This window comes from Tamandua tetradactyla, chromosome 3 (genome assembly GCF_023851605.1).
Source record: "Tamandua tetradactyla isolate mTamTet1 chromosome 3, mTamTet1.pri, whole genome shotgun sequence".
NCBI classification, from domain to species: Eukaryota; Metazoa; Chordata; class Mammalia; order Pilosa; family Myrmecophagidae; genus Tamandua; species Tamandua tetradactyla.
Window position 1 is genome coordinate 184,016,104 of NC_135329.1, and position 16,971 is coordinate 184,033,074.

A 16,971-nucleotide genomic window follows, 5' to 3' on the forward strand; every position below is an offset into this window, starting at 1 on the left:
TTGACAACGTTATCTATATGGTCATCATTTCTTCTATTTTATTTACATTGGAAGTTGCCAATAAAACTTACATAACCTGCAATCTGATTTTCTGAGGGGAAGAAGCCAGTAGAGAGGTACTAGATAATGGTACAATAATCATATTTTGAGGTGCACTACCATGAAACTTAGATTCAGAATTTAAAGATGGTAGAATCTATGGCATTTTCTGGCCCAATCCCCTCATTTTAGAGATCAGTGAAATGAGATCCAGAGACATCAGGTCACTAAGTCACAACCTTACAGCCAGACTGGAGCAGAATGTTGACTCATTTATCCACTCAACAGATATCTAGGCCTTGAGCACTGAAAGAAAGCAAATGTAGCCACATGACCCTTTGTATTGAATTAGATAATTCGTTTTCTTAGTTATTTTGATTTCTTCCTTAAATATCGTAAGCTGTATCTTAAAGCCTTAATGATCACATCTTTTCCACTGGAAAAAAAAATAAGAAATTTATCTGGGGTCATGATTGTCTGACAAGATAATTTCATTTTCATTTTGCCCATAAAATATGCATTATATTTTGATTTTGCATATAAAGTAAAACTATAGTTCTACTTATATATGCAAATAAAAGTTTTTGTGGATTTTCTTGGGTGCGAGCTGATGTGCATAGTCCTGGGTCACAAAGGTCAGGTGGAGACAGCAGACTTTGAGCATCTCCAAAGGACAGATGGGGTCCCTATCCATGTCTCTTACATTTGAGACTCAACTTTTTCTAATCTGGCCTTTCAAAGCTAGAACTCTGATTTTCTTCACTTCTTGGTTATTTCGTAATAAACAGATCAGACCTGTTTTAGAAACTATTCTAAACCCTCTTAAATATACAAAGGAAATCTCTTCCAGCTCTAAAATTCTATCAAGAATGCTACTTGACCATGCTAGGCTAAGATAATTGAGTAATTTAGGTTGAATAAATTAAATTAAAAATTGAGTAGTTTTATTTCCTTTCCTTCTTACATGCAAAAGCATGTAAGATACTTTGTCTTCTCTCTGCTCTCATTCGAAGGAGATACGTTATAGGGATTTCAATGAATGGCAAAACCCATAAGGCCTTTGCTATACGACTGTTTCACCCTATCCAGTAGGAATGATGGGCTTAAGAAAAGAAGACCAAGAAAAGATTCCCACTTGTGGAGTGAGTTGCTACATGTTGCTACAAGGTACACTTGGGAACAGAGGCTCAGGCACAACAGAAAAAATTCAGGAAATGACCCCAAGAAGTCTAAATGAACAGGGGCTTTCTGCGGCTTTCCGAGTACCACTAACATCCTTGCTGGTCTCTTGGCGAGGCCACCTGCTCAGGTCAGTGTCAGTGGACGGCAGCTCCACATGCTCTGCTTCACGTTGGAGAGGAGAGACAAACCTCAGCTGTTTGAGTGTGGGTTATTTACACACCCCGGCGGGAGGGGACCCACCACTGAGAGTTCCCACCCTGATAAACATCTGGGCCTGCTTGTCCCTGGTTTCCTCAGGCATTTTCATTAGACATAACATTTTCCCTGGGCAGACTATAGAATGATAATAGTCTGATAGAAAAGGGAGGGTGGGGTGGGTACATAGGTAAGGGCTGGGAGATGGCCAGGAGATTGCAGCAAGGCTTGTTTGCGACTTCCCAAGCACAACTAGCTTTCCTAGAAAATGGCCCTTATAGGTCCCAGGGCTGGACCGCTCTCATCCCTCTACTCCTTCTTTAATTGTGAGCTGTGGAAACGGTGAAGTGTTCAGTCAGTACAATTCCCCTCAAGTCCTCTGGGTGAAAAATGCATCTCACATTTCCCAACCCTAGCTGTAGGAAGTTCTGCTTTGTAGTCAGAATGTTGTGCCTCATACTCCACATTTCAGACCTGTATTTTTACTGACATTCATACCTGTATTTCCTACAGTGCTTATTTAAATTTATTCTTTTTAAATCTGAACATTGTATAGTTACTGGGCCGTGTCAATAAACACAGTTTGAGCTAGGACACCGAAGAATTAATGGAGAAAAGGGATTAATGGCATTTTATTTAGAAAGTCTGAAGTCTCAGTCGCTTATATCAAAGGGCAAATTTAAAACTTCGGCATTGAAAATCATTGAAGTCAATTTTTTCTTGTATTTAGGTATAACTGGTTTTGATCTACTTCCAAGTATAAATATTTCATATTGGAATAATATTATAATAATAATATAATATATATTATATATAATAATAATATTATAATAATATAAATATTTCAGTTGAAATTGGCTGTTTGAATCCTAGCATGTTAGGAGTATGGTAGGATACATGTTGTTGAGACAAAGAAAGAAGATTGTGAAGATATTATCAAAGTATCTAAAAAGAAAAGAAAATTTGTGGAATCTAAGAGCTTTGTAGCTAGTATGGTGAATCAATGTTCAATTTTATATTCACACAATAAATTCCACCTTCTTTATAGAAGAATGCCGTTTTAGGGGATGTGATATGTGATATCCACAGTTGCATGACACCGTCTGTTATCTTTCTTGTCCGGTTGGATAGTGTGAACAATAGGTACCTGTATCTAATGGTAGGAAATGTTCAATAATGTATAAGTATACAATTTCTCTGTCTCAGAATTCTATGTTATTCAGAGTTCAGGTTCATTGGATCGAATGGAATTATACTTTGGCATGAGGACTGGTTGATTTAACTGTGGTACATCTTCCCAGTGGAATTCTGTGCTGCTGAGCTTCTTGGAACTGATATGGAGAGAAATACAAAATATACTGTTAAAAACTTTGCAGAGCAGTGTAAACATTACAATTTTGTAAGATAGAAAATAAGAATATAACATTAGCATTTGTGTATGTGTAGAAAAAAGCACTAGAAGGGTATGCAGTAAAGTAATAAAAGACATTACCAATAAGGAGAGGAACAAAGAACATGAGCAGAATTGAGACATTTCAATGCATGTCTTTTTTTTTTTTTTTTTTTTTTTTGGGTACATGAACCGGGACTCAAACCCGGGTCTCCCACATGGCAGGCAAGCAAGTATTCTACCACTGAACCGCACATGCACCCCTCAGTGCATATCTTTTAAAATAATTTGGATTTATCATCTAGAATTAAAAATTACATCCCTAAAATTTCTTTATATCATTTACTATTGACACAGTCAATGTTGTGTTTTGTCTAAGGAGAAAGAAACAGAAGTCTTTAAAAAAAGCTAAATGATAGATCAAAGTTTTGAGTGGAACTAGTTTTTATACATTCTATGCTTATTGATATAGCGTAACACTTTTACTGGTTTAGACCAGATTGGGTGAGATTTACTCAAACTTACTTTGAAATAAATTCAAGTCAACTGAATCAACAAATATTTATTGAGTGCCTATATGCTACATTATCAGAGAGCAAAAGCAACGATCCCTGCCCATGTAGAAGCTACATTCTAGATTGGGTGGGAGGGAAGCAGAAAATAAATAAAACAAAGATAAATTATATAGTGTTTCCATTAAGTACTGTGAAAAGATAACTTTTTAGATTAAAATTAAAAGGATGACTCTCATACAAATATATAATGAACACCTGTCAAATATTTCTTAACTCATTAATTAATGAGAGAACCAGTAAGATTCAGTTCAAAGAAGAAATAAAAAACCATACATTTACATGCAGTAAAATGAATGCTGAAAGAAATATACAAATAAATGCAAAAACTGGTTAATATCCCAGGGCACTAATCGATTACATTCTACCTGACACAACTAATTTGTATTTTTATGGACAAGAATCATTTGCATTCTTGTAGTGTTCTACAGTTTACAGTTATAAAGTGGAATTGCTGTAGCTTCTGAAAATGAGAAGACTCTACCAAGAAGCTTTAAGTATTATAACTCATTCCAGTGATAATAAAAATAAAGTATCAACTGCACCACCTTTAGGAGACTTTAGATTTTTTTTTTTGGCTCTGGAAGCATGAAAACTGGTCAATATAAAAAATTATTCACCAATATTTTTAACGCTCTACTTATCTCCAAGGGCTAGTTAATAGTGTGGAAACCATGATGTGTAACATAACCCCCTTGCCCTCTCCTGTCACCCTCACCACAAGTTAAGGTATTTTAAGATAATATTTTTATGCATATTCATTTCTTAATCAGAAGCTTGGGATTGGAGTTTTTGGTGAAACTTAATGTCATTCTTGCTGCATATTTGCTTTGCCAACTCATTCATAAACATTCTTTTTCATGTCTCAGATGCTGGGAGCTTAGTGCTGGAGACATCAAGTGGATTTATCAAGCCCCAATACTAGCAGCTATTGGGGTAAGTGAAAAAGTTTGTAGAGTTTAAAAAAAAAAAAAGAAGAAGAAGTAAATCACTGCTAAAACCCAGAGAAGGAGGATTGTCATTTTATTATAAAATAGGTTTGGAAAACTCTCATGGTACAGAAATAGCTGTGGGCGCAGCTGGGTTGGGAATCATTTTTTGAATTAATCCTCAAACAATTTCAAGGTAGGGTAGGCATTTTCATTATCTCCATTATTCAAATATTATATAGAAAAATTGTGGCTGCTCTTATTAACATAAATAGGCAGGTCCATACTACTACCACAAAGTTTTTATGTGTCCTATTCATTAGTCCCAACAATTAAAATAGTAGCACTCAGTCAGTGCCCATGTGAGTGTAAACACTCTTAGGGACTGAAATCCTGTGGCATGGGGTGGATCCAGAAGCTTACATCATCATCATCATTATTAGTTAGATTATCTTCACAGTGAAAACGTCAAATTGAAAAGTTTTCACCAAGATCTCATGGATCCCTGAGAATATATTTATAGACTCCAGTTTGAGGAAGACTCTCTTGGATGAAGTTCCAACTAGTAGTAATTGCACATCTTTGAAATCAGATAGACCGGAACTTGGGTCCTGGCTCCTTTACACATTAGCTGTGTGACCTTGGACAAGTTATTTGCATTCATGGAATCATTGTGTCTTCTGTGTAATGGGAAAAATGGTGTTTGCCTCACACAAATGAATCATATCCAATGACCTTAGTATAGTGCCTGGCACATAGTATGTTCTCAATAAATGTTAGTTATTAATGTAAATATTGTTTTTTCTTTAAATTCTCAGGATGGAATAAAAAGAAATGGACTCAGTTACTATTACAACTATACACATAACTTTACATAAATAATCAAAAGTTGCAGATGAAATAATGGCCTGAGTGTAGAGAAGTGCTAGTACTGTTGTCTTTCCAATTAACAAGAGTTCTGGTCGAACAAGCCTGAATTGTTGTTAGCACTGACCTGTAAGTAGGTAGTGTCAGGGTCAATGGAAGAGAGAGAGAGAGAGAGAGAGAGAGAGAGTGTACATGTATTAGTGCACATACACGCACATTAGAAGCTTTTATTTCTATTCTAATGCACCAGAGCCATAGAATGATAAGCTCTCTCTTCTGTGAAGTAGAATTAAATAGTCAAAATTCAAATGTCTTTTAGCTGGTCATTTTGAATCTTAGCACGAAGCCTTAATGCTTAATAATTTTTATTTGAATTAATGTTTGGTAGGAGACCTTGTGAAAATAAGATCAACTTTAACAAGGATGACCTAATCTTGAGAGGAACGTTTATTTACTCATTTATTTTTAACTTCTTTTAATTTATAATGTAACATATATACAAAGCAAAGAAAGAAAAAAGCAATAGTTTTCAGAGCATTCTTCAACAAGTAGTTCCAAGGCAGATCCCAGAGTTTGTCATGGATTATCATACCATCATCTCAGATTTTTTCCTTCTACCTGCTCCAGAATATAGGAGGCTAGAAAGAATAAATTTTTTTTTATCATCATGATTGATTTTTTCTTTTTTGAAAAATAGCGTACATACAAAAAAGCAATAAATTTCAGAGCACAGCACAACAATTAGTTGTAGTAAAGATTTCAAAGTTTGATATGGATTACAATTCCACAATTTTAGGTTTTTACTTCTAGCTGCTCTAGGATATTGGAGACTAAAAGAAATATCAATTTGGTGATTTAGCAGTCATATTCATTTTCAAATCCTAGCTTCTCTGTATAACTCCACCATCACCTTTGAACTTGCTGTCGCACTCTTTATGGGTATTTAGGCTGTAACCATTCTAACTTTTTCATGTTGGAAGCAGCTGTCAATAATATGGAGTAGGGAGATGGAACTAACCTGATGTTCTGGAGAGGCTGGGCCCTCTAGGTTTCAGGACTTATCTGGTAGGGACCTCTGTGGAGTTTGTAGGTTTCTGGAAAGTTACCCTAGTGCATGGAAACTTTGTAGAATCTTATATATTGCCCTAAGTATTCTTTAGAAGTGGCAGGTATGTTTTGATTGGGGTTTGGCAAGTTATGATAGGTAGCAATGTCTAACTGAAGCTTGATTAAGAGTGGCCTCAAGAGCAGCCTCTTGACCCTTTTCGAACTCTCAGACACTGATACTTTCTTAGTTACACTTCTTTTCCCCCTTTTGGAGAGGAATGTTTTTAAAGAGATAATTAAATATTTATCTATGCTTTCAGGTGCTTTAACTAATTTGTGAAAAAATCAACTGATAGCTTAATTCCACTGAGAATGCATAGAACATGTCTTTATATGTATATTCTGTATGCATATATATATTGTCACCTATAGTCATATGTCTGTGCACATATATATCCACCAAATAGTTAATAAATGACTGTCCTGTGTATATAGATTTATTTAGTAGCAGGGGGGATTTTTAAATAATTGTCACTCATAATGTCTTTACTCCAGGAATTTACTGTTTATTTGGGGACGATCACATTTATAAAATGGCCATGTGCTGGTGCATGGTTATGATTGAGTAGGGCCTAGAGAAAGCACCAAATGCCATTGGGGCTCAGCCATCTGCTCAAAAGTGTAGCTGGGATCTCTCTGTGGTACAAGGGTTTAAGATAGGCCAGTGGTTCCTGAAGTAGGGCTCAAACTCCAGTGTATGAGAGGATTTAGGTGGCATGGAAGGTCATTAAGTAACAGCAAGTATGAGACCTTCTCCTTAATGTGTTCAGAAGCCTTGGAAATGGACCAATGGTTTCCATGGATGACTTGCTGTTACTGAATGACCTTCCATGGAAAGTCACAGAAAATCCATGGAAACCATTGGTCCATTTCCAAGGCTTCTGAACACATTAAGGAGAAGGTCTCATTTTAGTACTGGTCTTTAACACAACCCTAACACGTGGTGTCTTTTAATAGGGGAGAAACAGGCAGTCCAATCTAGATAAAATTTCATACAGCTTTTGTTCCCATTGTGTTCATGTTTACAGTGGCTTTTGTTTATAGTATCTGCTCCTGGTTTTCCACTTAATTAATTAACGAATTTAATGAAAGTGAATTATTTGAAATAAATAAAAGTGAATTATATTGATATGGCAAATTCATGGTGCCACCCTAATTCCCATTTGGAGGATGTTGAACTAGGCAGCTTTCCTTAACAGTGAAATTACTGCAAAGGGCCTGACTAGTGTCCCCATGGTTGGTTGAGTGAAGTTAGTTATGTTTCATGTGATCAGGTACTTTCAAAGAACTTCTATTATAGATGTACTCTATTGCATTTTACTTACTGGCTCATGTGCCTATTTCCCAGTGGCCTTCTCAGGGGCAGGGACCATTTCATTTTTTTTCTTTTTCTGTTCTTAAAGTCCAGGACAGTGCCCGCTACTTATTGGCAGCTAGCAAATATCAACTGATTGGAACATCCACACGTTATATTTGATAGAGTTAGTTACAGTGGGTTATAGGAAGATTATTTGATAAACATGCCATAGTTAGAAAGCATTTTCCACATTTGCATGCCTTACAGTCATTTAAACTGTAGTTTCCTTCTCAGCTAACTGTAATAAGTATGTTGATATTATTACTGGTATTGTAGTTACAGCTGCGGATGCTAGAACATGGAGAAGTATTTGACTTAGAATCATAGGATTTCAGAGCTTAGAGGCTCTTAGATTTTGTCAAGTCTAACCAATTTATTTTACAAGTAATAAAGTTCATAAACAAGATTATGCAGATTATTAATGGAAGAGGGGCAACTTGTATTAGTAAAAAATGTAGACTGTGTTCTGGAATGAGCAAGTATATGAACCCTAGTCTTATCTACTGCCAGCTGCCTTCCTTACAGTAATTTTAGCCCTTCAGAGCTTCATCTTCTGAAAAGGAAATTGGAGATTCTAATATCTTCTTCACAGGGTTATTATGAGAACTAAATAATGTAATTTCAAATGCTTGTGGCAACCTGTGAAAAGCACTCAGTGAACAGGAGCCAGTGACAGTGGTGGCAGCAGCAGTGCTTGTTGTAGCTGGGGTGTGGTCCAGGTAAAGGTGGTAATAACAGAAATGGTGACCCATGTAGTGGTAACATCAGGCTGTCTGTGTCTCTATGGCCAGCGTGGAGTTAAGAATGACAAGAGGAGAGAACCCAACTCTGTCTGGAGGGCTTAGGAAAGAAGATGAGATCTGAGCTGAAAGTGTGAAGGATAAGTAGAAATTCAACTGAGAGCAAGGAAAGGTTTTCCAGGCACAGAGATCACTACCTGCCAAGGTGTAAAAGGACAGGTTGTGCACTCTGTGTCTGGAATAGAGGACGCATCTGTGAAAAATGCAAGGGTGGAGACTGGAAAATTGAAAGGGAGTTGAGTCGTGACTGGACTCACATTCTGTCTTGAAGGAACCTTGGAATTTTCCTTAAAATTACAGTAAGACATTGAAAGATTTTAAGCAGGTTAGTGAGCTGATGGGATTTAGACTTTGAGAGTAAACTCTGGAGGCATTATAATGGATGGGTTAAATAAATTAGTTTGGAGGTGTGAATATCTGTTTACAAGAGGTGTTAATTATTCATGTTTAAGTGCATAGTCCTATCTAATTGACTCTTACGTCATTTGGGACATTTTGAAGGTCCTATGTGAGAGACCACATTCTTGACCCAGAGAGCTGCATTTAAATTGGAACAACTATAAACAGCTGGAAACAGCTTAGGTTAGCAGCAAAGAGACTTTAGTGCTGCAGCAGCTGGTGACATGGGCAAAGTGACCACACTCATTGGCTTTTTCCTGTTTTGATGGGAGTCAACCCCACATATTCCATTTCATTCATATAAAACACTCCTTTTGGGATGCCAGAAAGCCCCCAAATAATTCCTTGTACAATGTGTTGCTTTATTTTAGCTCAATGAAATTGTGAATGGGCAATAATGAGCACTTTATTTTTTTTTAAAGAAACAAGAAAAGGTCAATATTGTCATCAATAAGGAAAGAAAATGTGTAACCAATTTAATGACATATCTTTATTCTTGAAAAATAGAAATTTCTTCCAGAATCACTTTTTTTATGGTGCGTGCATGTCAGTGATAGGGTGGGAGTAGTGAAATAGAAAAGCTAGAACTCAGCCTTTAAAGCAAACTTCAGCTTGAATTAAAGAAACGGAAATTAAAAATCAGTACTGAGCATTCACTGAGGAATTAGAATGTACATGCTTGCTTTTCTGCTGACAGTAGTTCATATTCTGGAAGCTCTTTAAAAAATAAGCCATAGAATCAAAGAATGTTCAAGTTGGAAAGCACTTTGGGGTATCTTGCCTGATGTTAATCTGACAACACTGTGAGGAGAGAGTTTGGCCTTTAAAAGACCCCATAGAGAGCTGATATAACTGTGAGAGCTTTTGAGCTGCAATATTGATGTGGCTAAATATTAGGAAAATGTGAGGCAGTAGTGATTATGTCTTTTGGGGGCCATTTTCTGTTGTATATATTTGCTTGTTTTTAGATATTTGCTTTATGATAGATCACAGCAACATGGTGTGTCTAAGCTAAAAACTAATCTCTGTGTTCAACAGATAGTTTGTGATTTTGTCATGGGCTTGCTCATCTTATGAATAATGGTCTAATTTGAATGACTCACCCAGTGGTGACTCTTGAGGGAACTTCATGGTACTTAGAGGGATTTAAATGGAGAACTCCAGATTTTCAGTTTTTTCCTTGTAAATGCATTTGCTGCACTTGGCCTGTCAAAGGAAAGCTCAGGGGATTTTTGCGGAAGGAATAAGATTGTACTTCTAACACAGGCCTTTGAGAAACATTGTAAGTTATAAATTTTAAAAATATTCAATGCACTTTTTAAAATATGAAAGGAAAGGGAAAAATTACAAGTTTATCAGCCGGTGTTCAGTCTTTGATGCATTTTCCCCTCAGTTGTTTGTTTATTTATTTATTAAATATTTTTATTGAGAAATCTTCACACACATATAGTCCATCTATAATATAAAATCAATGGCTTATAATGTCATCACATAGTTGTGTATTAGTCACCAAGATCATTTTTAGAACATTTGCATCACTCCAGAAGAAGAAATAAGAAAAAAGAAAAAACTCATACATTCCATACCCCTTACCCCTCCCTCTCATTGACTACTAGTATTTCAATCTAACCAATTTTTTTTTACCCTTTATCCCCCCTATTATTTATTTATTTTTTATTTTATTTTTTTATTCATCTGTCCATACCCTGGGTAAAAGGAGCATCAGACACAAGGTTTTCATAATCACACGGTCACATTATAAAAACTATATAGTTCTATGACCATCTTCAAGAATCAAGGAAAGTGGAACACAGTCCAACAGGTTAGGTACTTCCCTCTAGCTGCTCCAATACACCATAAACTAAAAAGGGATGTCTATATATTGCATAAAAATAACCTCTGGGATAACCTCTTGACTCTGTTTGAAATCTCTTAGCTACTGAAACTTTGTCTCATTTCTCTCTTCCTCCTTTTGGTCAAGAAGATTTCCTCAATCCCATGATGCCAAGTCCCCGCTCATCCTGGGAGTCCTGTCCCATGTTATCAGGGAGATTTACACCCCTGGGAGTCATGTCCCACATAGGGGGGAGGGCAGTGAATTCACCTGCCATGTTGGCTTAAAAAGAGAGAGGCCATATCTGAGCAAAAAAAGAGGTTCTCTAGGGGTGATTCAGGCATAGTTGTATGTAGATTTAGCTTGTTTCATAGGGCAAATCCCGAGATTGAGGGCTCAGTCTATTGATTTGGTTATCCCCACTGCTTGTGAGAATATTAGGAATTCCCCAGATGGGGATGTTCAATATTGTCTCCTTTCTCCCCAGTCCCCCAAGGGGACTTTGCAGATACTTTTTTATTCTCTGCCCAGATTACTCTGGGATACATCAGGGCATCACACTAACCTATACAAACCAACAAGATTTCATGCCCTTTACAAGATTTATGTAATTATGGTATTCAAATAAACTGATGATACAAGTTAAATTAGATCATGTTCTTCCAAAAATATAAAATTTGCACCAAATAAACATCTCTCCCTTTGGTCTCACATAGAAGTTGAAGTTTTAAAATACAGACCATATCATCCTTTACCCTGTATTCTGGTTTACTTAGTCTTATCCAGATCAGCTTCATTCATATCTCTAGTTGAAGTCTGATAACTTATAACTTTTTTACTTAATAACAGTTGCTGTATGGGGTACTGCCGACTTTCATAGCTTCGTTGCTCTAACTCTGAGTATCAGGTACCACGTAGATACCTGAAGTTTCAGGGAATGACTAGGTTATACACAAATAGCTCAGTATCTCAGAATTTAGAAATAACACTCACAATTCCTTAATATATGTGACTGCTGTAAGAGCTTACAATCTAGGACCTTCTATAGTAGGCCCCAATCTTTTACAATAGGCCCATGCACTTGACTATAATTCTCTGAGTTTGTATATTATAGTTAATTCATATAAGTGAGGCATGATAATGTTGGTCTTTTTTGTTTCTGACATTTCATTCCACATATTGTCCTCAAGTTTCATTCCCCTAAACTGCAAGTCTACAACTTCATTCCTTCTTGTAGACACTCAGAAGTCCATTGTATGCATACACCACAGTTCCACCTTCCATTCCTCACTCATTGTTCCCTTAGGCTACCTCCATCCATTTAGAATCTTGAACACTGCCACCATAAACACCAGTATGCAAATGTCCATTTGTTTCCCCACTTTCAGTTCTTCCAGGTATATGCCTAGCAAAGGGGTTTCAGGATCATATGGCAACCCCACCCCTTGCCTCCTGTGAAACCACCACACTGCCCTCCAGAGGGACTGCATCTCTAGGCTTCCCTACCAACAATGACTCTCTCTCTGTCCACATTTTCTCTGGCACTTGTATCACTCTGTTCATTTTTAAACAGTCTTATTCACACATCATATAATCCAACTTAAGTAAATAGCCATGCTTTTGCTACCATAATCTATATGAAGACATTTCCTTTTCTTCTGCAAAGAATCAATACCTCTTCCCTATATCCCTTTTGACTTTTAGTTTTGGCCTTTGTTACATTCAGTGGAAGCATCTTACAGTGTTGCTGTTGACTTAGCTTGCATTGATTGTATTTTTTCCTGTATACATCCCATTTTCAACACCTTGTAATGTTGACATTCATTTGCTTTCCCTCATGCAAAAATGTTTTTATATTTGTACATTTAATCACTATCATTGATCATTCTAGGCATTCCTAAGTTATAGCATCTCAGTCTTTATCCTCTGTCTTTCCTTCTGGTGTCATACATGCCCCCAGCCCTTCTCCCTCAACTATACCCACATTCAGCTTCATTCAGTGTACTTATATTATTGTGATACCATCAGATAGTGTGAAATTTTTACAATCAGTCCTGTTGCACATTCTGTATTCCTTCAGCACCAAATGCCCGATCTCTACTCTCTTTTTATCTCCTGATAATCTGATAATCTGTATTCTTAACTTTAACTCTTGAAGTTCACTCATTAATTTTAGTCTTAATGAGACATACAGTATTTATCTTTTTGTTTCTGGCTAGTTTCACTCAGCATAATATCCTGAAGGTCATCCAAGTTGTTATGTACCTCATGACTTTATTCTGTTTTATAGCTGCGTAGTATTCCACAGTATGTATATATATGACAGTTTGTTTAGCTACTTGTCCGGTGATGGACATTGGAGCTGTTGCCATCTCTTGGCAATCGTAAATAATGCACTATAAACATCATTGTGAAAATTTCTATTTGTATCCTTGCCTTCAGTTCCTCTGAATATATACCTCGTAATGGGATTGCTGGATCATATGGCAATTCTATACTTAGCTTCCCGAGGAACCTCCAAACTGTTTTCCAGAGCGATTGCACCGTTTTACTTTCCCACCAACAATGGATAAGTGTGCCTCTTTCTCCACATCCTCTCCAGCACTTACTGTTTTGTTTGTTTGATAATGGCCATTCTAGTGGGGGTGAGGTAATATTTGCATTGTGGTTTTGATTTGCATTTCCCTAATAGCCAGTGAAGTTGAGCATCATTTCATGTGCCTTTTAGCCATTTGTATTTCTTCTTCTGAAAAGTGTCTTTTCATGTCTTTTACCTATTTTTAATTGGGTTGCTTGATTTTTGTTGCTGAGTTGTGGAATATCTTTATATAATCTGGATATTAAACCCTTTTCTGATATGTGGTTTCCAAATAGTGTTTCCCATTGCACAGGCTGCCTTTTTACTTTCCTGGCAAAGTTCTTTGATGCATAAATGTGTTTAATTTTGAGGTGATCCCATTTCTCTATTTCTTTTTTCATTGCTCATGCTTTGGGTATAAGGTCTAAGAAACCACCTACTATCACAAGATTTATAAGATATTTCCCCACATTTTCTTCTAAAAATTTTCTGGTCTTGGGCAGTGCAATAGTGGCTCAGTGGCAGACTTCTCACTTGACATGCCGGAGACCCGGGTTCAATTCCCGGTGCCTGTCCAGGTGGGAAAAAAAAAGTTTTATGGTCTTAACTCTAATGTTTAGGTCTTTGATCAATTTTGAGTTAATTTTTGTATAGGGTGTGAGATATGGATGCTCTTTCATTCTTTTGCATATAGATGTCCAGTTCTCCAAACACCTTTTATTGAAGATACTGCTTTGTCCCAGTTGGGTTGGCTTGACCACCTTATCAAAGATCAATTGTCCATAGATAAGAGCGTCCATTTCTGAACACTAAATTCGATACCATTGGTCAGTATGTTAATTTCCTGCCAGTTATGCTGTTTTGACCACTGTAGCTTTGTAATGTGCTTAAGACCAGGTAGTGTGAGACCTACCCTTGTTTTGTTTTGTTTTTTTTTTTGTCAAGATGTTTTTAGCTATTTGCAGCACCCTGTCCTTCCAAATAAATTTGGTTATTTGTTTTACTGTTTTTGAAATGTAAGTAAGTTTGGGGGATTTTAATTGGTATTGTATTAAATCTATAAATCAATTTGTGTAGTATCGACATCTTAACTATGTTTAATAGTAAGTGGTATGCCCTTTGATTTATTTAGGTCTCCCATGATTTCTTTTAGCAATTTCTTGTGGTTTTCTGTGGGTAGGTCTTTTGTGACATTGGTTAAATTTATTCCTAAATACTTGATTCTTTTGGTTCCTATTGTAAATGGATATTTTTTTCTTGATTTCCTCCTCAGATTGCTCTTTGCTAGTGTATAGACACACTACTGATTTTGGCGTGTTGATCTTGTACCCTGTCACTTAGTTGTACTCATTTATCAGCTCCCATAGCTTTGCTGTAGGCTTTTTAGGATTTTCAACATATAGTATCATATCATCTGCAAACAGTGAGAGTTTTAATTCATCCTTTCCAATTTGGATGCCTTTTATTTATTTTTCTTTTCTAATTGCTCTGGCTAGAACTTCCAATATAATACTGAATAACAATGGTGACAGTGGGCATCCTTGTCTTATTCCTGATCTTAGAGGAAAAGCTTTCAGTCTTTCCCCATTGGAGGATAATGTTAGCTGTGGGTTTTTCATATATTCCCTTTATCATCAGGAGGAAGTTCCCTTCTATTCCTATCCTTTGAAGTGTTTTCATCAAGAAGGTTGTTGACTTTTGTCAAATGTCTTTTCTGCATCAATCAAGATAATCATGTGGGCAGGCCATGGTGGCTCAGCAGGCAAGAATGCTTGCCTGCTATACCAGAGGACACGGGTTTGATTCCCAGTGCCTGCCCATGGAAAAAAAAAAAAAAAAGATAATCATGTGTTTTTCCGCTTTGACTTAATGATATTGTGTATTACATTAATTTATTTCCTTGTGTTGAACCAACAACATACCTAGAATAAAGGTGCTTCTGGATTCAGTTTACAAGCATTTTTTTTTTTAAATGATTTTTGCATCTACATTCATGAATATAGATTGGCCTGTAATTTTCCTTTTTTGTGGTATTGGTTTTTTGTCTGGACTGGTATTAGGGTGATTTTGGCCTGTAATTTTTTTTTTGTGTTAGTATTTTGTCTGGATTGGTGTTAGGGTGATTTTGGCTTTATAGAATGAGTTAGGTAGCTTTTTCTCCTCTTAATTTTTTTTTGAAGAGTTTGAGTAAGATTGGTACTAAGTCTTTCTTGAATGCTTGGTAGAATTCAGATGTGAAGCCATCTGGTTCTGGACTTTTCTTTTTTCGGGAGCTTCTTGATGACTGATTCAGTCTCTTTACTTGTGATTAGTTTGTTGAGGTCATCTATTTCTTTTTGAGTCAATGTTGCTTGTTCATGCCTTTCTAGGAAGTTGTCCATTTCATCTGTGTTGTCTAGTTTATTAGCATATAGTTGCTCATAGTATCCTCTCATTACCTCCTTTACTTCTGCGGAGTCAGTTGTTATGTCCTCTCTTCCATTTGTAATTTTATTTATTTGTATACGTTTTCTTTTTTGCCAACCCAATAGATTTTATTGATTTTCTCGAAGAACCAACTTCTGGTTTAGTTGATTTTCTCTATTGTTTTCTATAGAGTTGTTGTGAAGACTAAAAAGAGTCAATTCATGCAAAACACTTGAATAGGAAGCAGTTAGTAACTTCATTTCTAATTAAACTGTATTCTGTATTTTCCTAAATAATTTTGAGTAAAGCAAATTTTTTGATGAGAGAAATTATAGGCTTACAGAAAAATCATGCATAAAATACAGAGTTCCTATAAAGCATCCTATTACTAATATCTTGCATTAGTTTGACTATTTGTTACAATTCATGAAAAAAAAATTTTTTAATAATTGTACTATTAACTATAGTCCATCATTTATAATAGGGTTCACTATGTTGTAAAGCAAATATTTTTAACAGCTTTATTTAAATATACCTGAGATTACACATAATATTGCACATATTAAAAAGTGTAGGGCAGGCCATGATGGCTCAGCAGGCAGAGTTCTCGCCTGACATGCCAGAGACTTGGGTTTGATCCCTGATGCCTGCCCATGCAAAAAAAAAAAGGGTATAATTTGATAAGTTTAGACATAGAAATATATATGTGAAGCTATTACCATAATCAGGATAGTAAATATACCCATTGCCCCGAAGCTTTCCTCCTGCCCCTGGTGATTCTTCCCTCTGGCCCCTCCCCCTGTTTCTAAGCAGCCACTGATCTGCATTCCATCACTATAGATTGGTTTCTTGTGTCTAGAGTTACATAATCCTTCTTGTCTGCCTTTGCTCACTCAGAATAACTATTTGGAAATTCATTCAACTGTTGCTGTATCTACCAAGAGTTCATTTCTTTTATTGTTAAGTAGCATTCCATTGTATGACTATATGACATTTGGTTTATCCAGCCATCTGTTGACAGATAAGCGGGTTGTTTCCAACAAATATATATTTTTTAAAAATTTAATTCTGTATTCCCCAATAAATCTTTTTCAAAATATGCTCTCACTCTACCTCTGAAATAGTTTAAGACCAGAACTTGATTGCCTCTAATGATGCCCACACCAATAAAATATGAAATTCAATTCAACTGCTTACACTGGCAGCCTTTTAAAGCTTGCTTGCCTTTTCAAAAAAACTTTGTACTCCTCCCAATACCTGTCATACATCAGAGGGGAGACAGCATCCCCAAAACGACTATATTATTCCTCTCCCTA

At 36.3% G+C, this 16,971-nt stretch overlaps 1 protein-coding gene across 1 annotated transcript in view; it reads left to right on the top strand.

Annotated features, from left to right (window-relative positions):
- The window catches only part of PTH2R (parathyroid hormone 2 receptor), an 89,401-nt gene that overhangs the window by 58,756 nt on the left and 13,674 nt on the right, over positions 1-16,971 (top strand). Inside the window, exon 9 of the mRNA XM_077151792.1 lies at positions 4,248-4,314. Within this exon, the coding sequence (XP_077007907.1) occupies positions 4,248-4,314 (67 nt within the window). The remainder of the gene's footprint in view (positions 1-4,247; positions 4,315-16,971) is intronic.